Source organism: Paramormyrops kingsleyae, chromosome 9, assembly GCF_048594095.1.
Source record: "Paramormyrops kingsleyae isolate MSU_618 chromosome 9, PKINGS_0.4, whole genome shotgun sequence".
NCBI lineage: Eukaryota > Metazoa > Chordata > Actinopteri > Osteoglossiformes > Mormyridae > Paramormyrops > Paramormyrops kingsleyae.
The window spans coordinates 580,555-603,869 of NC_132805.1; the positions used below are offsets into that span (position 1 = coordinate 580,555).

At 48.1% G+C, this 23,315-nt stretch overlaps 2 protein-coding genes across 4 annotated transcripts; one reads left to right on the forward strand and one right to left on the reverse strand.

Annotated features, from left to right (window-relative positions):
• The first annotated feature begins 317 nt into the window (after positions 1 to 317).
• Positions 318 to 6,096, forward strand: ccdc12 (coiled-coil domain containing 12). The gene is made up of 7 exons (XM_023824313.2): positions 318 to 513; positions 2,912 to 2,988; positions 4,280 to 4,359; positions 4,569 to 4,630; positions 4,736 to 4,770; positions 4,911 to 4,987; positions 5,709 to 6,096. The coding sequence occupies exons 1-7, from the start codon at positions 430 to 432 to the stop codon at positions 5,786 to 5,788; spliced, it is 495 nt and encodes a 164-aa protein (XP_023680081.1). The 5' UTR covers positions 318 to 429; the 3' UTR covers positions 5,789 to 6,096.
• Positions 6,097 to 6,164: 68 nt separating this feature from the next.
• LOC111850423 (kinesin-like protein KIFC2) lies at positions 6,165 to 23,152 on the reverse strand. Of its 3 annotated transcripts, none has more exons than XM_023824303.2 (19): positions 22,553 to 23,152; positions 22,217 to 22,319; positions 21,879 to 22,045; positions 21,469 to 21,718; positions 16,774 to 16,949; positions 16,615 to 16,680; positions 15,981 to 16,118; positions 15,440 to 15,637; positions 14,946 to 15,119; positions 14,700 to 14,847; positions 13,826 to 13,956; positions 13,580 to 13,691; positions 13,258 to 13,439; positions 13,010 to 13,114; positions 12,575 to 12,705; positions 11,395 to 11,515; positions 11,017 to 11,146; positions 9,509 to 9,738; positions 6,165 to 7,868 (listed from the first exon to the last, which is right to left on the reverse strand). In XM_023824303.2, exons 1-19 carry the CDS (start codon positions 22,652 to 22,654, stop codon positions 7,737 to 7,739), a joined length of 2,796 nt encoding a protein of 931 aa, XP_023680071.2. In that variant the 5' UTR covers positions 22,655 to 23,152; the 3' UTR covers positions 6,165 to 7,736. The 3 variants fall into 3 exon arrangements, with proteins under 3 accessions (XP_023680071.2, XP_023680070.2, XP_072572047.1); XM_023824302.2 differs by having other exon boundaries at positions 16,579 to 16,680; XM_072715946.1 differs by lacking the exons at positions 22,217 to 22,319; positions 22,553 to 23,152 and adding an exon at positions 22,167 to 22,205 and having other exon boundaries at positions 16,579 to 16,680.
• Between the last annotated feature and the right edge of the window lie 163 nt (positions 23,153 to 23,315).

The following is a 23,315-nucleotide window of genomic DNA, read 5'->3' on the forward strand; positions in this document are numbered from 1 at the left end:
GCTGCTGACCCGTACACATGTAGTAATAAGCAAGGATGTAGATTCGTTTATGGCCGGTATTCACCTCTCCCGACCAATACTGTGGGAGCAGATGTAATTTAAAATACTTTAATATGCAGATGGATTAGGGTATGATATAATGTAGAAACATGAAAATGAAGCAATCGCTTTACAATTGTACTGACCTAACTCCTTCTAAGCGAATTAACAAGTGGATCAGGTTATAAGATATTATATTCTCTTCAATTTTCGGAATGTCATTTGTAGAATAGGCTAACATAGTATTCAAATAATCATGGTGAAGTCAGCTCGGTTCACAGCTCCGCTTTCACAAGTGCAGTCAAATCGACCTACTCGGCTCTCTTTTGCTTCTGCCTGTATCGACTATCTGGCCTTCATCTTCGTCAGCGGCGCGGCCAGACTGTAGTCATGGAGCCGGTGGTTGGTGCGCTTCAGGAGCAGGCTTTGAAAAGGAAAGAAAGATTAAAGGCACTCAGATCCAGACAGCTACAAGTGAGTTTCCAATAACAGTTTTTCGTTAAATGGCGAGTTTAAAGAGAGGAAGTTGTGAGGTCTGTGAAGAGCTGTAGTACGGTTTACAAGGGCTGCGGCCTAAGCTGAAGCATGCTTCCTGCTGCTAGCCAGCTTGTGCTGATTTGCACTAGTTACACAACAAAAATCCCGCCCTAACTTGTTTGTGCCTATTAATAGATTTCCGATATATATGTAAGAATAATACATGCACAACAGCTTAGTTATTCACGTAGTCCTGGTGTGGTTTGTTTTTTTATACAAATGAATTCTGGCGATATTGCTCGTGTTCTGTCCCCGTTTGTCTGTAAAATGAAGTTTTGATAGCTTGGAAAGAGAGCCTGTTAACTTATTAGGGAGCTAGTTTACCCATGTTATTGTGCTAAACGCCGCAATATAAAGTTTTCACCACCATTCAGTAGGCATGGGCGTCGCTAGACCCCTTTTACTGGGGCACGTTGCCCCAGTAAAATCTCACGCTCAGCTCTCGAAAAAGATATGTGTAATGGGATGGGGATGGGGGTGTGGGGGGCTTATGCCCCAATAGGGCTTTATGTCTAGCAACGCCCCTGCCGGCAGGTTTATTGTGGAACCATTCTTTAACAGTAATACATTTCCTAATTACTTTTTGTTGGTCCGTCAGTGGCGCATGCCCACACGCGCCGGCTGTCTATGCGTGACGCCGAGGAGTCGGACTCTAGGGTCGGAAAAACTGGTGCATCCTTTTTCACTAAAGGCATGCGGTAACAGGCTCATTACAATCCAGTGTGCAGGAAGAAACTTTATACCAGGACGCTGCGCATGCACTCAGGATATCTTATAGAATTAATTAAACCATTTCATATATCTAGTACATGGCTGCCTACAAGGGTTTCCCATGTTATGATACTAATACCTTTATCATTTTTATGACAAAGCAAAATCTGTGAAATGGAATTTAATCACAAAATGTATGTTTAATTTCTCCATGTTATTTGAAATGCAGTTGTGACAATATTTAAATATTTTGCATTTCTCAATTCATTCTGGAAAGTTACTGTGAGATGCCTGGCAACCAGATATTTCTGTGTGTGTGACTTAAGACATGGCTTGCTCTAGCTGAAATCTGCTTGGAGGCCAGCAGGCTACTTGTCCGCCCTCGGTAGCGTGTCGAGGTCCAGACGACTCCGCCGATGTATGTGGACCGTGTCACAGCACGAAAAACGTGCCCAAACACGAAGAGTTGAAACGGGAGAGACGTGACACGTAATGCCTTAATGTCGTCGATTTGTGCAATCTTTAGCAACTGGCCTGTGTTTCTCAGTCTGTTACCTAATAAAATTGATGTAATCGCCGACTGAGTGAACTGCACAATTGACATTACGAAACGTTTTTTTTCCTCTCAATACATTACGTTTTAACCTTTATTTGATCTTTAAAGTAAGTTAAAATTAGATTTCAGATTAATAAGTCTTAATCCTTTATTTCATAAAGTAAATTTAATTGATAAAAACACAAGCAATGATTTTCTTTTTGAAGAAGGCACATGGCTGTCTGCTATCCCCAAAGCCTTGGGCTCCTTCACGTCATTGCGCTTGTACGCGTCCTTAAGCACCCGTGTAATTCGCCGTAGCTTTCGTTGACACCATATACACGTTGCACCTGTATTTAGCGGCAGGAGCAGTGTGTTCTGGCTCCTGTGCTCTGGGCCATTTCCTGCATCGGCGTCCAGCTGCAGCGGGCGGTTGCTGCAGTGCCAGTTAGACCTGCTGCGGCGGATTTGTTTGCCTTCCAGTCAGCGTCGGCTGAAATGCGCCCGGATAAGTCCCAGGGCAGGTGTCATGTTCGGCACCGTGTTTTACATGACTCGGCTCTCCGCGGGGCCTTCCTACAGCCTGCGGTGTTCTCAGCGCGGAGCGCTCGCGGTTCGCCTTAAGTGTGCCTCCCCGTCTGCTAGCTGAAAGCTCTGCTTAACTAAATCTGCGTCAGCCTCAGAGCCTAACAGATATACTTTTGTATGATGTTTGAGTCGTTCACCTTGAAGGATGTAAATACTGTTATCGGTCGGTGCCAGGAGGAAAAACGCGCTGGAAAGGGACGTTCAGAAAGCATTTCACCTGTAGCCCTCAACCATTTTTGTTTTGATTGATGGCAGATGCTGTTACTGAGGTAATGAGTCTGAAAGGGAATGGCATTGTTTGGCTATTCTCAGCACTTGCACTGAACTGCAAGCATGCGCGCGGTCGCGAGGTTTCGCGTTAGTTGCTATGACGATCGTAGCGCGCGGTCAGTGAACGGACAGCAGCGGCAGGGATGTGCAGGAATCGGACAGTGTGCAGATCCAGATGAGGTTTCTGTTTACTGCAGATCCACACGTTACCTCCTGTTTCTAATCCCACAGGGGAATGTTCCAGAAGATGGGGAGCCGGACAGGAAGAGAGTGCTGGAAGAGGAGGAGGGTGTGGAAGAGAGACACAGGTGTGCCAACAGCACTCCCATATGTGTACTGAAACACACAAATGGCAGAGAAATTAATTAGGTTTACAGTTAATTTGATAATCTGATGCCTAATGCATATGTAGGCACAGCTGTATGTGTGGTATCAGTGGTGAATTTTGACGAACTTGCCTTGCCACTGTAGCAGAGTGACATTCTTTTGTTTTCCACAGAATAACAAAAAAGTCTGTCTGTGGGCCAGATTTAATAATGAATTAAAATCATATTGTAGTCCAATGCAATTATCTTCATTATTTTACTAGTTATATCTTTAGCTCTGGTGCTGCTAACTTTGAATATTGATAGATTCAGAGTATCTAATTTTAAGACAAGATTCACTCATCAGACTGTTGCCAATATCTTGATTTTTAACGAATATCAGCTAATATATTGTGCATCTCTAGGACCTGTAGTGTGGAGTGTTTGGTTTGTGGTTCAGCAAAAATCAGTAGGTAGATGGGCAAAAGAATGAGGACTCTTCAAATCTCCATGTCATTGATGTTCTGGACTTCATGAAAACGTTCAAATTTTTTTTTAAACTTCCTTTGGGTTTATATTTAGATTTCCTGTGATTTTTATAAAATAGGGGTACTTTTTCCTAAGCTTTCGTCTGTTTTTAGTTTAAATTGTTATATTCATATATATATAACCTGTGAAGGTTTTTGGTTCTATAAAAGGTGATTAATGTATGAAGGTAAAATAAGAGGAGGACTGATGGTGGGGGCTGTTGTCTGCGCCGCTCGGAACAGGAAAGTCGTCTCTCCTTGTCCTCAAAGTGCTCGCTTCATTGACTTGTGAGCCCTATCTCCCCCCCACCCCCAGTACCCAGTGCTAAGCAGAACAGGGGAGTGAATTTTTACCCATGAATCAGAGACGGAGATTTATACCTACACAGCCCTGGCTCTGGTTCCCAGTTAAGAAGCTTCATTACATATAGACCTTAATCCCTCTGTTTACCAAAAACATCGTCACTCCCTAGAAAGCCTCTATCCTGTTCTTATAATCTTCCATTAGACAGCTTTAATGTAAGGCGTGTTGCCTGTGTGTTAATGCAGATCATTGCCCGCACACCAGCTCCTGGATACTCCCTTTGTGTAAGCAGGGTGGACACTTGCACTCTTTATTGGTATTATGTGACCGGTTATCCGGGAATGTGCTGCCCCCTGCTGGTGTCTCACAGTACTATATAGCAGAGCCACCTGGTGGTTCACTGTGCTTGAGTCTGTGGTCGTGTTTTTTCCTGTTATTTTAATGTTGTCTCCTGTGTTTATAGAGAACTAAGACTGAGAAATTACACCCCAGAGGATGAGGAACTGAAGGAGAGGCAGGTCCCCAAGGCCAAACCTGCGTCTGGTGAGGACTCTGAATAAATCCCGGCTATTACACTAGTCGTGTTGTCATGGGGTTGTCAGATTGAATCCCGCAGTGGTCCTGTGAGTTTTGTGCCTTACGTCCTACCCTTCCCAGGGAAGGAGTAATGAGGAACGTTAAGACCTGTCTAGACGTCGTACATCACGCTGGGTTTTAACCGAGGGTGTGATTGTTGTTTCCTTCTACACCAGTGGAGGAGAAGGTTAAGGAGCAGCTGGATGCCGCGACCCCCAAGCCAGTCATTGAGGAAGTGGTGAGTGGGGTGTGCTGGGGGTTGCATGTTGACAGTGGCAGGGAGGGAACATGAGTGTTTGTGTCAATAGTCACACGCTGTTCTTTGTTTCGGCTTTTACTGCAGGACTTGGTCAACCTAGCTCCCAGGAAGCCTGACTGGTAAGGACTAGTAGTAGTAAATAATAATTCCTGCTGTTAGCATTTGTTTTATCCTCTGTTATTGATTTCATTACCGGCCCTAATTACGGTGAGACTTAAATCCGGCCATGACGCACTGTGTCCTGTCACTTCACGTGCAGGGATCTGAAGAGAGATGTGGCCAAGAAACTGGAGAAGCTGGAGAAGAGGACGCAGAAGGCCATTGCTGAGCTGATCCGTGAGTCAGGCCCGGGAAGGCTTCCCGTGTTGGGGGCAGAGCCCACGAGGCCCCAGGGTCAGGTTTAGAATCCCCAGCAGCCAGGATGTGCTGCTCCTTAGTGCGTGATCAGAGAGAGCCGCGTGCTTTTCCAGGCTAATTGCTCTGTGGGTGACGGGAAGACCGGAGGGGTTTAAAGGCACTCTGAGATGACATCATGGTGGTTCTTCAGCCAGACGTGTGCAGAAACGTGCCACTCATGAGAGCATTTCGGCAGGATGCAAAACAAACCTCATTCTAGGTTTTGAGAAGACATTCAGCATTGGAGTTTTGCGCCAGCAGCTGGTGGTATCTGGTGGAAGTGGGAGGGAGAGGTCTGCTCCGGGGGCTCCTTCTTCTCAAATTAATGTCCCTTCTGATGCCCGTGGGCCTCTATCAGCCCTCTGTCGCAGGCCGGAGATGTGAGCAGGCTGTAACTTGTTAGGCAATTTCTGTGAATGGAAGGCTAAAAATGATACTGTATTTTGTGCTATATATCTGCAAAATGTCAGCTGTACAGCTGTAGTGTTTTAGACTTTAGTTCATAACGATTATGGATGTTGTAACACACCATTATCTCCTTGGGAATTAAAGTAATTAGCACAGTGACTATTGCATAGGCCAGGCTACATTGAGTCTGTTGGGTTAGCATTAGCCACCGGATGTTTGTTTGTGTAAGTCTGCCGGTGCTGTGTTCCTTCAGGGGAACGTCTGAAGGGCAGCGAGGAGGAGCTGGCCGGCGCCGTCGGAGCCGTGAAGGAAGGAGAAGGGGATTCGGACTGAGGCCCAGCACCTGGTCGAGGGGCCCACTGGGAGCTGACTCTAAAGCCACCCCCCTGCCGTCGTGCTTGGATGTCTGGGTGTTTTGTATGGAGGCCTAGTGCCATCAGCAGCCTAAGCTGTGAACTACCAGCCCTCTGTGCTGGAGGCCGGACAGAGAGAAGGTGTTTGACTTCAGCGTGATACTGGAGTCGTTGTTAACCCCTCAGAGCTGTTTTTTGTATTATATATAAAAATAACCTGTTCAGAGGTGAATCTGTTTGAATTTTGTACATATTTTTCAAGTAAACATTTTGAATTTTCAAAATTTCTATCTTATAGATGCAAGTATTTTTCTTAGTTCCGTACTATACACAACTGAAACAGCCAACTGTGTACATTTTTGTTTTTACTGGTTTATTGCTCTCTACATCGTTGGCACATTGGTCACATAGCTGACACTTTCATTTGACACTCATTTAACTTTTTGAAAAGGTGATAATTTGAGTTCAGCATCTTTGATTATGTGTGGATGTCCCTTTGGTTCCGCTTCACCCCTTGCAGTAGCCAGAGTCCTGTTACCCAGTGCACCCTGCCACATAAACATTAAGGTGCTTCTTTCTCTTCTGCGCTGAGTTTACCTTTTGTCATAGACCTGGAGATTTAATTTGATGTCACTTAGGGCAGCGTTTCTCAACCCAGTCCTTGGGGACCCCAGGATAGTCACCATTTTTGCTCGCTCTGCTCTCAAAGCAGCTGCCCCTAATATTTGGTGTTCTTGATTGGTTTGTACTTAATTACTTGGTTCGGGTGAGCTAGGTGGAAGCAAACATGAGGACTGTTTGGGGGTCCGGAGGACTGGCTCAAGGGACGCTGACTTGGAGAGCTTGTCTCAAGTCAGGTGTGTATAGGAATATATATACTGTACATATACATTTTAAAGGGAGGCTTTATCGACTAAATAAAACTACTTTTAAATATACTCTAGAATCATTTCACCAGAATAAAACATACCAAATAATCACTGACTAACAGCAGTTGCATTTAAAAGCCCAAAAATTATTCTATATAGGATTCGGTTGAGGTTGAAAAGAATCTCATGAATGTTTTTAAAGGCTAATGCTGTACTACAGATGTAACATGATAGCTGACTAAATCTCTCCCAAGGGCTAAAAATCACATGTAAGGAATGCCAAATATACCAAGGTTCATGTTTGGCTTGTGTTGCACACCTGCTGCACCTCAAACTTCACAAAAGCAAAGAGTATTAAAATGTTACTTCCTAAGCAGACGTTTCTTCTATATGATGCTATTACATTTCAGAACCTCCACTGCTATTCTCTTGTACCTCACTGCTAGAGGCTGGCCCCCTTCACAATAGCAAGAGAGCGATAACTGCTGTAAGACAGGGCAGTCTGCTGTGACTGTTTTAAGTGGGGATCAGCCAACCCTGCCCTGGTTTCCTGTAAATGCAGTAAAACCAAGAATGTTCACTGTTAGGGGGTCTGGGTGCACAGCAGGCCAGTGTGATGCAGCTTGTTTTGGCACTGAGGCTGCAGCATTGAAGTTCTTCGCATGCAAGTCGGCTGAGGAGCAGCCATTTCTGAAAGCCAAGACGTGCAAGAACCCAGATGTTCGGCACTCACAGCGCCCCCTGCTGACCAGTGTTAAAAGGAGGTTTCTTATTCTACTTAACATGAGTATCTGCTTTTAGGCTGCAGGTTTGTGAAGCTGTTTGGTGTTGTCCTCTTCCCCATTTGGCCGCCCTCATTGTTCTGAGCCAAGGTTTCGGTTCCCGATAGAGCGCTTCTGTCCCTGCATCTGCTGGAGAACCACTGATGATGACGGAAGGCCTCCGCAGGCCATCCATCTAGGAGTCGGTGGATCGGCTCAGTCAGTATTGAGGTTTTTAGGTCTGCTTTCAAGGCCTAGCAGTTGTTGTCCTCCAAGACAGTTGGTAGCCCTGGTCGATTCAGGAGCACTGTTCGCACAGGGCTGTCCTGTCGATCTTCTGTGTGGCGGGTCCCAGCTCCACCTTACACACCCGCTGGGCAAACTTAAGCGAACACATAGTCTCCCCCACATTCCTCTCCAGGGCAGAAATCTGAAGCACAAACAGTATTCCAGAGGTCAATTGATCAGTCCATTTAAATTCAATTACCAGTATGAAGTACAAAATCAGGTTTGTGCTAAACTCTTAATGACAGGTTTTCCAATAAGGTCAGAGAAATGGGGAACAAAACGATACAGATACTCCTCAATTTACAATGGGGTTACATTCCGATGAACCTATAAGTTAAGTCAAATATGAATGATTACTAAATGAAGCATTAATTAAGGCCATTACAGACTCGCCACCTTCATGCTGGGCAATAATCTTAAATTTCATCCCAAAGTAATTGTTTTCCTATTTATCTACTCAGCAGAAGCAAGTAACACACTTAAGCGTTTCGTAGACATTTGGGCTTGGGAAAATTTGGTTAAACAGAGAAAAAAAAAATCCACACAATATGTTGTTAATCACTGTATGAGATGTTTGTGCTCGTGATTGCTGCTGTCTGCAAGTCTGGCTGCATGGATGCTGGCATCTGCTGGCATCGGTAGAAAGTGCAGACGCTCCTCTGCTTACAAACTTTCAATTTATGAACTTTCAGACATACGAACGAAAAGGACTGTAAGTCCAAACTGTGTTCCTTGGGCTCCCGTTTCCTGTGCAAAACATCAGTTTTTTTTTCTGCACGCCAATTCCGCCTAGTAAGACTTCTAGCCGCTACTCCCGCCGCGCAGCAGCGTAGCGTACGTACTCCCAGCATCCTAGTTCTTTGTACTTGTGAATGCACTTAAAATGATGTTGAATAACAACTTGCGAACATTTCAGGTTATGAATGGCCATTCGGAACGTAACTCTTTCGTAAGTACAGGAGCGTCTGTATAGTACTGCATGTGACTAAACTAGGAACAGATCAAAATTCACTACTGAATATGCATCACTATCACACCATCGTAAAATGAGAAGCATCTGTGCACGCTTGTAGTGAAAACTGAAAATCACTGCAAAGAAAGGTAGTGGAGTAACACTGGCAAACACTGCGCAGACTGTCTACCTGTACCACCATGGCTGTTTTGTTGCCCTTGCCTGTACCACCATGGCTGTTTTGTTGCCCTTACCTGTACCACCATGGCTGTTTTGTTGCCCTTACCTGTACCACCATGGCTGTTTTGTTGCCCTTGCCTGTACCACCATGGCTGTTTTGTTGCCCTTACCTGTACCACCATGGCTGTTTTGTTGCCCTTACCTGTACCACCATGGCTGTTTTGTTGCCCTTACCTGTACCACCATGGCTGTTTTGTTGCCCTTACCTGTACCACCATGGCTGTTTTGTTGCCCTTACCTGTACCACCATGGCTGTTTTGTTGCCCTTACCTGTACCACCATGGCTGTTTTGTTGCCCTTACCTGTACCACCATGGCTGTTTTGTTGCCCTTACCTGTACCACCATGGCTGTTTTGTTGCCCTTACCTGTACCACCATGGCTGTTTTGTTGCCCTTGCCTGTACCACCATGGCTGTTTTGTTGCCCTTGCCTGTACCACCATGGCTGTTTTGTTGCCCTTACCTGTACCACCATGGCTGTTTTGTTGCCCTTACCTGTACCACCATGGCTGTTTTGTTGCCCTTGCCTGTACCACCATGGCTGTTTTGTTGCCCTTACCTGTACCACCATGGCTGTTTTGTTGCCCTTACCTGTACCACCATGGCTGTTTTGTTGCCCTTGCCCAGGGAATCCTGCAGCAGGTAGGTGAGTCTGGAGTTCCTGAATGGCACGTGTGTCTGGCGGCCCCTCAGTGCCTGGATCACATCTCCCAGCGCCAGCAGGGAGCGGTTGATGTTCTGGGCTTCCTTGAGGCGTTCGCCCTCTGCTCCGGACTTCCACACCCGCTCTGAACCAGCCAGGTCCACCAGGTTCAGCTTGCCTGCATGGTTGTGTTTGTGGTGGACATTATGGCACGGTGTTCACAGAGGGCAGTGGTGGGGTAATGATCAGGGAAGTGCACTTGTAATTGAAAGATTGCAGGTTCAAATCCCTGACCAATGCAGAGAACACATTTCGTTGTGGTGTGTCAACAATGACAATTAATCACTAAATTCTAAATATGTTCCGAAAATACCATGAGTTTCCCACTATTATACTCTACATCAGTGTTTCCCAATCCAGTCCTTGGGGACCCAAAGACAGGCCAGATTTAAATGCAGACTGTCTGGCAGGGATCTCGGAGGGAGCAAAAACATAGACTGTCTGGCAGGGATCTCGGCGGGAGCAAAAACATGGACTGTCTGGCAGGGATCTCGGAGGGAGCAAAAACATGGACTGTCTGGCAGGGAGCTCGGAGGGAGCAAAAACATGGACTGTCTGGCAGGGATCTCGGAGGGAGCAAAAACATGGACTGTCTGGCAGGGAGCTCGGAGGGAGCAAAAACATGGACTGTCTGGCAGGGATCTCGGAGGGAGCAAAAACATGGACTGTCTGGCAGGAAGCTCGGAGGGAGCAAAAAGACCAACTGTGGGTCCCCGAGGACCGGGTTGGGAAGCGTGCACATGTTAATGCTATGCATACATTTCAGTCTGCATGTTCTCCCCCTGCAGTCTAAACACATGCAGTTAGGCTAATGGCGTCTCTAAATCGCCCACAGAGTATTATGGAGTGGGTGTTTCAGCCATGTGATGGACTGTTATCCTGTACATTTATTTATTTAGAAGACACTTTTGTACAAGGAACTGGCAAACTTCTGCTCACAGACACCACCTACCTAGCCACACAACACCAGACCTTGTGCTCTATGCTGCCTTGCCGAGGTGGATAGTTCAGGTCCAGAAAATTAAAATCCAGACCATGATTTTGTTTCAACCAACTAGTTGAGTATAAAGAGTTAGTCACAGAGTACTCAACTGGTTGGTTGAATCAAAATCTTGGTCTGGATTTTTACTTTCTAGACTTAAACTGTCCACCTCTGCTGCCTTGAATGAGTTCCAGGCCGCCATGATGCTGTCCAGGATTAGTGATTAGAAGATAGGTGGATGGATGGAGAACACTAGTGCTTGCAAGGGCAACTTGGAGAAACACAGCTATATGTCATTTTCAGTTTAATGACTTTTTCCATGACTTTCTCATCAGTGTAATTGCACTGTTACATTCTAAAGCAAATGCAGTTCATTCAATGCTTCAATCACTAGGCACAATGCTAGTGTCTCACCGCATGTTTTGGCCCCACTGATGAGGTCTGTTCCCAGCACAGTGATGGTCAGCAAGGCGTGGGAGCGAGAGCTGTTGTGGTTCATCTGGGTCCCAAAAGTTACCCGGTTCCGCTTTGCCATGGCCAGAATCTGCACAGAACATGAATCGAGTACAGCCATTTGAGGAAGCAATGAAACACAATAAGAATTAGCGTAACACTTTTAACAGCACTAGGTCAAAAGTATGCCATTTTTTACAACTTATAAATGGAACAAAAGAGCACTTTGCACTTTAATGTGAAAATATGTTTTAATTTAACAAAAGATTCAACTTTATAGAAGGATTGTGATTAGCGACTAGTCTTCCTTAACGTAAGTCCAATTGTTGAGTACCCCACCTTCTTAATGTGCTTGAAGTTCTTAACCTCAATAACCCTAAGACCAGGGACATGGAGCTGGCCAGTGCCATCTGGGTTCATCTTGATGTCCAGCTTCTCTCCATCTTTACTGAGCAGATCCCTGCAGACCACATGAAGAAGTGCACAAAAACACCTTCAGATAGCTGACCAACAGGATTAAGCAATACAGTGATCCCCTGCCTATCGCGGAAGTGACGTTCCAGACCCATCAGCGATACGCGAAAATCCACGATATAGAAAGACCATATAAACAGACATTTTTAATATAATTTAAGTCTTAAACTACCCCTCCCACATGCTTTAAAAGCAATAGGTGAAAATCCGCGATATAGAAAGACCATATAAATAAATTTTATAGTTTAAGCCTTAAAATACCCGTCCCACACACTTTAAACACATGTAAACTTTTTAAAACACACTTTAGAAACACATATGATATGTGGATGTCGGGCTAAGAATATGAGTAACATAATTCACAAAAAGTTTGCTCACAACAATCGGACCACAAGCAAGGTACAGAGAACTGTGATGCGTCGGGGAAAAATCTGCGATATAGCGGGGGCGCGATAGCTGAAGCGCGATATAGCGGGGGCGCGATAGCTGAAGCGCGATATAGCGGGGGCGCGATAGCTGAAGCGCGATATAGCGGGGGCGCGATAGCTGAAGCGCGATATAGCGGGGGCGCGATAGCTGAAGCGCGATATAGCGGGGGCGCGATAGCTGAACCGCGATATAGCGGGGGCGCGATAGCTGAAGCGCGATATAGCGGGGGCGCGATAGCTGAACCGCGATATAGCGGGGGCGCGATAGCTGAAGCGCGATATAGCGGGGGCGCGATAGCTGAAGCGCGATATAGCGGGGGCGCGATAGCTGAAGCGCGATATAGCGGGGGCGCGATAGCTGAACCGCGATATAGCGGGGGCGCGATAGCTGAACCGCGATATAGCGGGGGCGCGATAGCTGAACCGCGATATAGCGGGGGCGCGATAGCTGAAGCGCGATATAGCGGGGGCGCGATAGCTGAACCGCGATATAGCGGGGGCGCGATAGCTGAACCGCGATATAGTGGGGGATCACTGTATAACACTGGGAAAAATGGTCATAATGGCTTCACTGAGACTTTCTGCTGTCAAACTGATGAGGACAAAGGTGCTGATACCTGAGAACTTCATTGTAGATTTCCACTGAGCTGACGTTGACAGAGTAGGTCCACATGTCCTTCTTGTCCTCCATCTCACTGAAGAGATGCTTCAGAGCACGCTGGTTGATACCTGGATTCTCCACGGTGCCCTGAAAATGGTCCAACATGCTCTCCATTCATCTTTTCATCGATATGACATACATCAGCAGGGTAAGTCGATCTGCCTGGGCTGAGTCGAACAGTATTATGTGTTGGATTGTATCACAGACCATGGACGGTATCATTGTTTCAAGTTTTGCTGGAGGTCTCTATCTCAAGATTTGGTACTAGACAAACAACAACCTACCACACCACCCATTTAGGCTGATAAGTAAGCTCCCTTATTTTATCATGGCCGGGGGGAGGGGATGAGTACACAGCCCCAGGAAAGTTCGGCAGGCTCCTTCACCTCACCTCCATGGTGTATGTTTTCCCAGATCCTGTCTGTCCATAAGCAAAGATGCAGACATGATATCCGTCAATGCAGGAGGTCACGAGGGGTTCGATCTCCTGGAAAACCTGAAACACAAACTCCAGTCAGTCGCCAGAACCTCTTGCGCCTCATTACGGCTTTTGCCAGAGGCAGACAGAGCTGTGGGCTGGTCTGATCTGTCATACAGGAAGGTGCTGCTGGATCAGCTACAGATCTCAGATTTGGGTACCTCTTCCTGAGTAGCCTGAGGCTGGAACACCTTGTCCAGTTCAAACGTGCGGCTCTTCCCCTTCTGCAGCACGATGATGGCCGACTCATTGTCAGGGTCTGTTGTCACGACGACCGCCTGCCCGTCCCCTTGCTGGTCCTCCCTCAGGACGGGCTTCACGCGGCACAGCACGCGGATATTCCCTGAACGCACGGCATAGCAGCTATGTCAGCCTTGGAGACATTTTGATGGGCTCGCCCCGCTAAGTCAGCACAGGGCTTATTTCTGCACATACTTCATACCGTGTCGTGACTTTAGCAGAGGCGACCACCTCTCCCTTTACCTTTAAGCTCCAGCAGCTGCTCGTGGTACTTCCTCCTCAGCGCCACCTCCTTTCTGTACTTCTCCAGCAGGTCCTTGTTGGCCTCCGACATCTCACTGATGACCACAGAAAGCTGAAGGGGAAGAGTTACTAAGCATGTTATCAACTGTTAGTGACATAGCAGTGCCAGATTCACCGTTTTGGCTCAAAGACTTTAAAAAGAACGACGGCTGTAGCAGGCAGAGCGGAGAGAGAAGTTTCTCCCACCTGTTTCTTGGCCTCCGCCACAGCAGCCCCGTAGAAATCTGAGAAGTTGCGGACTTGGCTGCGCAGGCTGGCGTAGTCCGTCTTCACGGAGCGCAGGGTCGGGGGGAGAGCGGCCAGACGCTTCTGCAGGCCTGTCGGGTGACAGAGGAACCAAGTGCAGGATTCAGACAGTCAGAGCCCCATCTATGGGTATAAATTATGGGGGGTGTAACCCCCACAGCCAATATAAGCCCCCGGACCCCCTTAAATGTTATGTCCTTGCCCTCATCACTACCACCTCCACCTTTCTGAATACTTTCATTTTATTTATGTTTTTTTGTTTATTTTGATGGGACAAGATTATTTTATATTTATTTTCCACTGTGGGATATGAATTTCCTATCATGATTGGGCTTCTTATGCCTTTGGACAAGTGGTCGAGGACATGATGATGTGTCAGTGAAATTCCTCAGAATGTGCAGAGGTTCACTGCTGAATGTGATGTACCTTTCAGAGAACACCATGGTGACTCTTGCTCAGCTGTTGTCTTTGACACCTGGCCTCCATGACCCCTGTGTTACCCCACCATGGCCATGCCTTTTCCCCGAGGAAAACGACTCACTCGTTCTTGCTCAGCTGTTGTCTTCTACACCTGGCCTCCATGGCTGCCAGCACAACCGCTACATGCCCCCTGCATGACCCCGCTATGACCCTTGCATGACCCCGCTAAGACCCCACCATGCCCCCTGCATGACCCCGCTATGATCCCACCATGCCCCCTGCATGACCCCGCTATGACCCCACCATGCCCCCTGCATGACCCCGCTATGACCCCTGCATGACCCCGCTATGACCCCACCATGCCCCCTGCATGATTCCCAGGAGGGCGACTCACCCATGAACTGCTGTCGCAGGCTCTGCAGCTGCTGCTCGGAGCACTCAGCAGCCGCTCTCACCGCCTCTTCCTTACGCTCCTCCAGGTGGCCGATCTCCTTCAGCAGCTCCCTCCGCAGCTTCTCTATCTCCACCTCATAGGCTGCAATCTGCGCGATCACACAAGGACACAAGGTGGCGGCCTCCATTAAACCCGCCGGGCTGATCTGCAGCCACGCCTGCTATGCTGGTGAGATGCCCGGGTGACCTTCTGCTGGAGACCGGCAGTCTCCACGTCGGAGAGCCTGAGCCGCTTCTCCAGCTGCCGGCACGTCTCGCTCTGAGTGGACAGCTTGTCTGACAGTAGCTCGTTCCTCTCCCTGGCCTCGGCCAGCTGCCTCTGTGTCGCTGGGGACTCTACCTCCATGGTCCGGGTGACATACTGCAAGGGAGAGGAACATGATGGTCTCAGCTATGTTCCTCTATTACAAAACGGGCTGAGATCCTGGCTTCTGTTTCTGTTATAGGCCCTTGGGCCCTGTCAAAATGACAAGAAGGTTCATAAGAAGCCAGGTTTTTTTATGGTAGCTAAGAAATTTCCTCCAGACATCCTGGTCTAAATCTCCGTTCTCCAATTGGCAGGTTACTGAACTTCAGGGAAGCTCACTCAAGCATACAGTAGAGTCTTCTCAGACTTCAACCTGACTGACACTCAGTGGAGCACTGGGGGTGGCTGGGGGGGAACTAGGCTCAGTTCTCCACCTTGACCGTGGGCTCCTTGCCCCGCTCCTTGTCCAGCTCCAGCTGCAGCTCCCTGAGCCTCTCCTCACGCCTCCTGAGCTCCTCGCATCGCTGCCACTCGGACTGCTCACTGTGGCGCTCCAGGCGGGAGAGCTGCTCCCCCCGCTGGTGCAGGGAACTCTCCAGCTGCTGCACACGGCTCCTCAGAGTCTCGTTCTCCTGCACGTGGGGGGGGGAGGTCATTACCGGTTACCAGGGACAAGGTTCCTCTAAGCGTTTGGAAACTGAGCTCTTTGCTCTATTATTTAAACATGAATTAAACATTAATTTCAAGGTTACAGTAGAAGGTCCCCAACAGAGGTGGAAAGTTCAGGTCCAGAAAGTACAGATGCAGACCAAGGTTTTGTTTCAACCAACCAGTTGAGTACTCTGTGACTGTGACTCTTTATACTCTACTGTTTGGCTGAAACAAAACCTCGGTCTGGACTTTCTGGACCTGAACTCTCTACCTCTGGTCACCACTAATCTCTGGGATGAGGGCGCTCTGCTGGCCCAGCCTCACCTTGAGGAGCATGGAGCTTGACTGGGCCGGGAGGACCGACAACTGCTGCAGGAGACCCTGAGTCACGGTCAGGCTCTGCTTCAGGCTCTCGTTCTCGGCCGTCAGGCAGACGACCCGCTTCTCCGAGTCCGTCACACCCTGAGGGGAAGCGATGCTGGGCTCCAAAAGACTCTACCAACCCAACCTCAGGGCATCAATATGGGCATGGGAGCAGATTTGGCTATGTTCAGGAAGACACGTTCCCCTTACTTCTTAGGTCAGGGGTGTCGAACTCCAGTCCTGGAGGGCCGGAGTCCTGTATAGCTTAGTTCTTTCCCTGTTCCACCACAAATGATTCAGCTCAAGTGTTGTGTGGTAATTAGCACAAAGAGTTGAATCAGGTGTGTTAAATGAGGGGAAACCCAAAAATGTGCAGGGCTCCGGCCCCCCAGGACTGGAGTTTGACACCCGAGGCTTAAGTTACAGCACCCTGATAATCACGTGATCAGCATTTCACACCCCTGGCCAAACAGGATTGGTCAACAGTTAAACAGGATTCCTTTAATAGAACTGTACGAGTACAATGATATGTATTTTTGCCCATGGTGATGTCATTTGCCTTAACGGTGATGACTTGTTGCTGTGGTGAACTCACAGACTCCGCCCTCAGTCTGGAGAGCTCCTCCTCCCTCTCCTCAATGCACTTCTTCAGCTCTTCGATCTGGGAAAATCGGGGACACCCATGACATTTATATCACTGGTCACTGGAAAGTCCTGAAAGCCCAAGCCCAGGAGAGGTGGCCCTCCCACTCGCCTGCTGCTGGCAGGCCTGCCCCCGCGCGTGCCGCTCCTGCTCGCTCTGCTCCAGCTGACAGTGCAGTGAGTGCAGCTCACCGCACATCCGGCTCCTCTCGCCTTGCAGGCCGCAAAGAGACTCCACCAGCCTGTGCAGCCCAGCCTGGAACCCAGGCTCTGGGCCGTACTCCCCTGCTGCACAGAAACACCGTTAGCATTTAGCTACTTATTGTACACCTTCATCCAAAGCTACCCTCCCTCATTTAGACACTTGGATATTAGTCACTGAAGCATCTCCCATTGGAGAGCCCCCCCCCCCCTCGCTAGAAGCCCTCCCTGGAAGCCACCATTTGCCCTAATATAACAGCATAGATGCCCCCATTCACTAATATCGACATAAGAAAACATCACTGTAGGGTTAATATTAGAAAGAAATTCATGCCATGCTAAAAATTCATACGGATGGCGAGAGAACGACCCCTAAGGGACTGAGCGCAGATTCGCTGCCCACAGTCAGTCTGCTTTCTGATCTGCGTGGGCAGCTTGCTGTGCTCATTCCAGTTTGAACTGGAATCTCATACATATTTCTTAATATAGCCCATATGCTCAGTCACGTAAGTAGGACTGACGCAGCCTCTGGTAACAGCAGGTTGTTAATAATTAATACAGGCCGCTGGTGGTGTTTATTTATGGCGTAGTTACAGGCCAGCAGTGTTCCCAGAAGACTGACTCTGCTCCTGTGCGCATCACCAGTGCCGGCCGAAGCCCACGTGATGACACAGGGTGGGCCGCCCACCTCCACCCGGCTAACATCACCGCTCATGTTCACGTTGGGTATTTCTCAATATCTGTACTTGACCATACCTGTCTTCTTGCGTACCTGTATTACATCATCTCCCAGTGCCGAAGAGCAGCTCCACTACTAAGAACAGGAGTACAGAGGATGGTAAAAACCCCCAAATGTCAAGGATACATCAGTTGCATCCTTGCCAAACGAGACCAATCCCATGATTCACTGCGGCCCAAGATCGTTCTTGGGAGGGAAGTTAGCAAGACCAGTCTTGCCAAGACCACAAGGATGATCTTTGTGTTCTTGGTGTTGAGAAACACCCGTCGTCTCAGACAGTGTGATCTACGTACTCAATGGATTGGGTGGGGCGGGGGGGTCACTAGGGGTGAGACCTGCCAGTTGTTGGCAGTGGCGGTTTGCTCAGGCGTCGCCCCCCCAGGCCTGGGTTGACTGGCCCTGTTTATCTTCCAGGGCTTTGCTCTTTCCGCCTTTTCTTATTAAAAGCTGTTTCACACAAAGAAAACGCAAAAACCAGTATGAAGGTGTTTTTTCTACCTAAAATGTTAGCGTCTACCTCTAAAACTGTAGTTTGTAATACATTATAAAAAACACCCCTTAAAATGTTTAAAGTTTTGCGCAGAGTTTTTGTGCCTAATTGGCTAAATTGCTTAACAGCACAAGAGAAAAATAATTTTGATTCTTTTAACTCATCCACAGAATTTTAAGGCTCGGGTCCAATTTTCAAAGTTTCATTTTTAAGTGCAAATGAATCTCTTTTTAAATAATATGAATCTGTAGTTGTGGGCAACCACATTGTCTACATGGATTTATTACTGCATCATGCCCTGCTGACCTGAGTCAGGATGTTAACAGTATATTAAGAGGGAAACAGCTTTCTCAAACCATTAATATTAATGCTGATGACTGAACATCAGCATATTTCTGTTTATGATTCATAAGCATCTGTGCACTAATAGAATTTTCACACTACAATTAACACCATACCCCAGTGGTGTCAAACTCAGTCACTGGCAGATTGGCTGGGCAGGGGGCGACATAGGCAGGCAGGGGTGTGATATAGGCAAGCAGGGGGCGACATAGGCAGGCAGGGGTGTGATGTAAGCAAGCAGGGGGCGACATAGGCAGGCAGGGGGTGACAGATATGCAAGGGCGTGACATAGGCAGGTAGAGGGGTGATAGGTGGGCAGGGGGACAAAGGCGGGCAAGGGGACGATATAGGCAAGTAAGGGATGACATAGGCGGGCAAGGGGATGATATAGGCAAGTAAGGGGAGACAAAGGCGGGCAAGGGGATGATATAGGCAAGTAAGGGGAGACAAAGGCGGGCAAGGGGACGATATAGGCAAGTAAGGGATGACATAGGCGGGCAAGGGGATGATATAGGCAAGTAAGGGGAGACAAAGGCGGGCAAGGAGACGATATAGGCAAGTAAGGGATGACATAGGCGGGCAAGTATATGATATAGGTGGGCAAGGGGATGATATAGGCAAGTAAGGGGAGACATAGGCAGGTAGAGGGTTGATAGGCTGGCAGGGTATATATAACATTCAAATGTCAACCTTGTAGTGAGGATTATTCCTAAGAATTCTCACCTAGAATATTGTGTGCAGGTTTGGTCACCATATCTTAAAAAGGACATTGCAGCCTTAGAAAAGGTGCAGCGTAGGGCCACAAGAATGATTCCTGGTCTTAGAGGAATGTCATACGAGGAAAGGTTATTTGAGCTAAATCTGTTCAGCCTCAAGCAAAGGAGACTGAGGGGGGACATGATCCAGGTCTATAAGATTCTAACAGGTTTGGATGCTGTTCAACCGAATAGTTACTTCAGCATTAGTTCAAATACATAGTGCAAGCTGAATCTTTGGGTTCCTTTAAATCAGAGCTAAATAAGATTTTAACAACTCTGAGCTATTAGTTAAGTTCTCCCCAAGTGAGCTCGATGGGCCGAATGGCCTCCTCTTGTTTGTATAGTTCTTATGTTCTTATACCGTCCAGTCTGTCGACAGCCATCCAGGAGAGTCTGCAGCTTCTGTATTTTCAGCTTTCCGGCTGTCCGATGCCTGCCAACATCTATTTTGACCTGATTGTAAGGGAATATCTCAGGCATCCAGAACTGCAGGGCTTCAAAATTATAAAACACAGAGAAGTGGAACATTCGACCAGAAAACATCCTCATTTCCTCCATAATTAAGAGACTACAGCTGACACAATCGGGTTCGTAATGAGTGCTAGTCTCGTTTAATGATTAGAAGACGCTCCAAAATCTGCGAGGGCCTTGAGCTCACGGGTCATGTGACCGGTCAGCAAGGGACTATGGTCACTGCCCAGCTAATTACTGCTCATTACAGAAGCCACTATTTTAAACCAACTGAAGGACACAGGAGCTTCATCCCAGGAGGACAGGGTACGGCTCTAGTAAAATATCCAGCTATACAAATACAGACGCTCCTCTACTTACGAACTTTCAGACATACGAATGAAGAGAACTGTAAGTCCAAATTGTGTTCCTTGGGCTCCCGTTTCCTGTTCGCAACATCGATTTTTTTTTCTGCACGCCAATTCCGCCTCGTATGACTTCTGGCCGCTACTCCCGCCGCGCAGCAGCGTAGCGTACGTACTCCCAGCAGCGTAGCGTGCGTACTCCCAGCAGCGTAGCGTGCGTACTCCCAGCATCCTAGTTCTTTATACTTGCGTAAACCCTTAAAATGATGTTGTATAATGACTTACAAACATTTCAAGTTATGAATGGCCTTTCGAAACTCATTCGTAAGTAGAGGAGCGTCTGTATGCAGAATGGCACATTGCCTTTGATAGGTGCACTGATTAAACAACACTGATATATTACATTAGAAGCAGAGCCTTTACAGTTGTAGCACTCTTGGCACTCTTAGCCAAGAAGATCTCAGTAAAATGTAGGTAGTTCACACTGTCTACTCCACAGTGGGTTCTTTTGGGTTCACCTGGGCTATTTATAACCCTGGGCTGGTACCTTAATGCTCTCTGTGTTATTCATGACAAGCCATTTCCGAGCTGAGTGGCTTCCAGAGTCACACGCTTTTACAATCTGATAGTTTATCAGCTGTTGTGGGGAAAAAAAGGGGGCGTCAGGTAATTCCAGAGATCTGATCTCAGATCATTAGTCAGGGACCCAATGCTGCCGCTGCATGTATCTGGCACTTCACTCATGTGGGATTTGGCTGAAAGTCAAGTCATTGTATCCATGTTTGCGTAACTGAAGTCCTTCCTTTGGTTTGCTGTGCTCCACTGATACAGTAACAACAGTATTCATGTCCACAGTGTCGCTGGTTTGAAATATTTCAGCTATGGTTTCCCAGTCGGGTCCTCGGAGACCCACAGACGGTCCACGTTTTTGCTCCCTCGCAGCTCCCTGCCAGTCAGTCTACATTTCTGCTCAAAGCAAAAACATGGACTGTCTGCGGGTGCCCGAGGACCGGGGTGGGAAACACTGTTGTAGACGTCTTATGAGAAGGTTATTAAGACTCAGATTGGTAAAAATCTCCTCTCTCTGTTCTTACTGTGGGTTCTAGTAAGAGTGATTAGTTGTCATTGTTGACTAAGCCACAGCACACAGTAATGAAATGTGTCCTCTTCATTTAACCCATATGTGACATCGCAGGGAGAAGCTAATTTGGCACCCAGGGAGCAGTGCGTGGGGACAGTACCTTGCTCAGGGTACCTCAGTGGTACCTTGCTGGTCAGCAACCTTCCAATTACAAGCACTAACCATTAAGCCACCACCAAAGAGGAGTGGGGAATGGTGGCCGACCGTTAAGCTGCAAGGGATTGTGGTGATTTTATCCTAATGAATATTCTTAGGAGTAGGATTAAGGAACCTCCCTGCCCCCCAGAGTCCCCACGAGGTCTCGCCCATCCCGTCTCTCACCGTCGCCCCCCCGGGGGGTGGCCTGCTGCACCATGGCCTCCTCCAGGCTGCCGATGACGCTGTTCTTGTCCCGGAGCCGCTGGCGGTAAGAGGCCCGGAGGGCCCGGACCTGCCGCCTGTGCCGGGTGCGGCGCTGCTCTAGCTGAGAGCGGTACCGCTCAGCCTGCTGCTGCAGCTGCTGTAGGTGGGCGTACTGCTCCAGGAAGCTCAGCAGGTGTGACATCACCACCACCAGCGGGGACTCGGGGACCTGAGCCACGCACAGCCCTGTGTCAGCTCACCCCACTGGGGCATCAGAGACTGAGCCCACATCAGATTCACTCCATGTGTTACTGCTATTAGGCGATCGCTGCTCCACACCGCCCCCTAGGCTCCAGGCCCAAATAAAATCTATGAATAATTCTGGGTACCTTTCCTCCGTGCTCCAGTGAGCCCTGGGATCCTGTCCTCCGATCCGCTTCCTGCTTGAAAGACAGAAATGCGGCCAGAGGGGTGCTGGCAGCAGCCCCCGGGTCTTGGTCGCCATCATCATCATCTTCTTCCTCATCACTGAGACCATCGCTGTCACTGCTACTGCCTGCATAGCGACAAAGCTGTCCTATCATCTCCCTGTCAAGTTATTCGCTGATTAGCTGAAACATACTGATATATGGGTTAGAAACCTGGCAGAAACAGAGCAATAGATTAAAAATTCATACTTCATTCACATGACAGCTGGCAATAACATTGGTGCTGAACAGACACATACCCCCAGAGTCACTGGACCTGTCAAACCCTCTTTGTGCCAAACTGGGGGTGTGGCCATTTCTGCTCTGTGTTTCCATGGAAACATGCCTCGTCTCCATATCATTCTGTGAGAGGATGCATGGAGAAAACGAATAAACATCTAACACCAGATATGAAATAAAACGATCAGACTTTACTGACAAACACCACGACACCGGAATATTCCTCGGCGAAATATGCAAGCCATACATTTTCTATCAGTCAACTGTGACTTTTATGGAATGAGATGAATACGTTACAGAAGAACTTTCCCTGATTGGACGTCTCGTGGGGATCAGGGCCTTACAGCCAAACATACCTGGTCGCTGGCTCTGTGAGGTCCCTCCCCCTCTAGGGATAACTCCTCCTTCTTGAAGACCGTGTAGAAGATATAGACCAGCAAAGAGTAGAAAGCATACATTGCCACGAAATTTTTAATTCCCCCAGAAGACAGTGGCAGTCATTAAAAGAATGAAAGCATCTTAGCTCAGCACCAGAGATTTTTTCTGAGGAGTTTAATAGTAACAACACTAAAAAAATAAGGAAAATAAAAACGACTTCTGCATTGCAAAATCTTGACCTGGAAATTGGCCTCGGAATCAGTTACCAGTCCCAGTGGTCACTTGCTCCATGAGACTCATGTTCATTTTCATTAAGGTGACCAGCAGATTATTCTTGGTCCAGATGCTTGTTTCTGAGGTCGTATCTCTGTTCCTCTACCCGCTCTCAGCTGGAAGTCACACTGACCTGATGTACCCATCCGCTTTACCGCTCAGAAGCGCCGCATCCTTTCGGACCAGTGGTCTCCCTCGCGTCCAGCGACTGTGCCCCAATCCCCCGGCTTCGTATCTTCTCTGCCCCGACAGCAGAAATCCCACAGAGTCCCCCTCCCTCACTGTACTGCTGACAGCTCTGCTGGCTTCAGTGAAGCCCCCCCTCCCCCCAAATAATCCATAAAAAGGTTGCTGCTACAGAGCATGCTCAGTGCGCTCCCTCTCTCCGCCGCAGTGGCAAAGCAGGAGTAAGGGAGACGAATGAGACAAACCAGATCCTGCCAGCTTCAAGGGCAACGTGCGCGTGTC

Excerpts from the sequence above, each read along its gene's own strand:
- ccdc12 (XM_023824313.2), top strand. The coding sequence starts at position 430 with ATGGAGCCGGTGGTTGGTGCGCTTCAGGAGCAGGCTTTGAAAAGGAAA. Across the intron at positions 514-2,911 it reads TCAGATCCAGACAGCTACAA|GGGAATGTTCCAGAAGATGG; the intron begins GTGAGTTTCCAA and ends CTAATCCCACAG. Across the intron at positions 4,988-5,708 it reads GGCCATTGCTGAGCTGATCC|GGGAACGTCTGAAGGGCAGC; the intron begins GTGAGTCAGGCC and ends GTGTTCCTTCAG.
- LOC111850423 (XM_023824302.2), bottom strand. The coding sequence starts at position 22,654 with ATGTATGCTTTCTACTCTTTGCTGGTCTATATCTTCTACACGGTCTTC. Across the intron at positions 22,320-22,552 it reads CTCACAGAGCCAGCGACCAG|AATGATATGGAGACGAGGCA; the intron begins GTATGTTTGGCT and ends ATCCTCTCACAG. Across the intron at positions 16,950-21,468 it reads CACCCCCCGGGGGGGCGACG|CAGGGGAGTACGGCCCAGAG; the intron begins GTGAGAGACGGG and ends GTTTCTGTGCAG.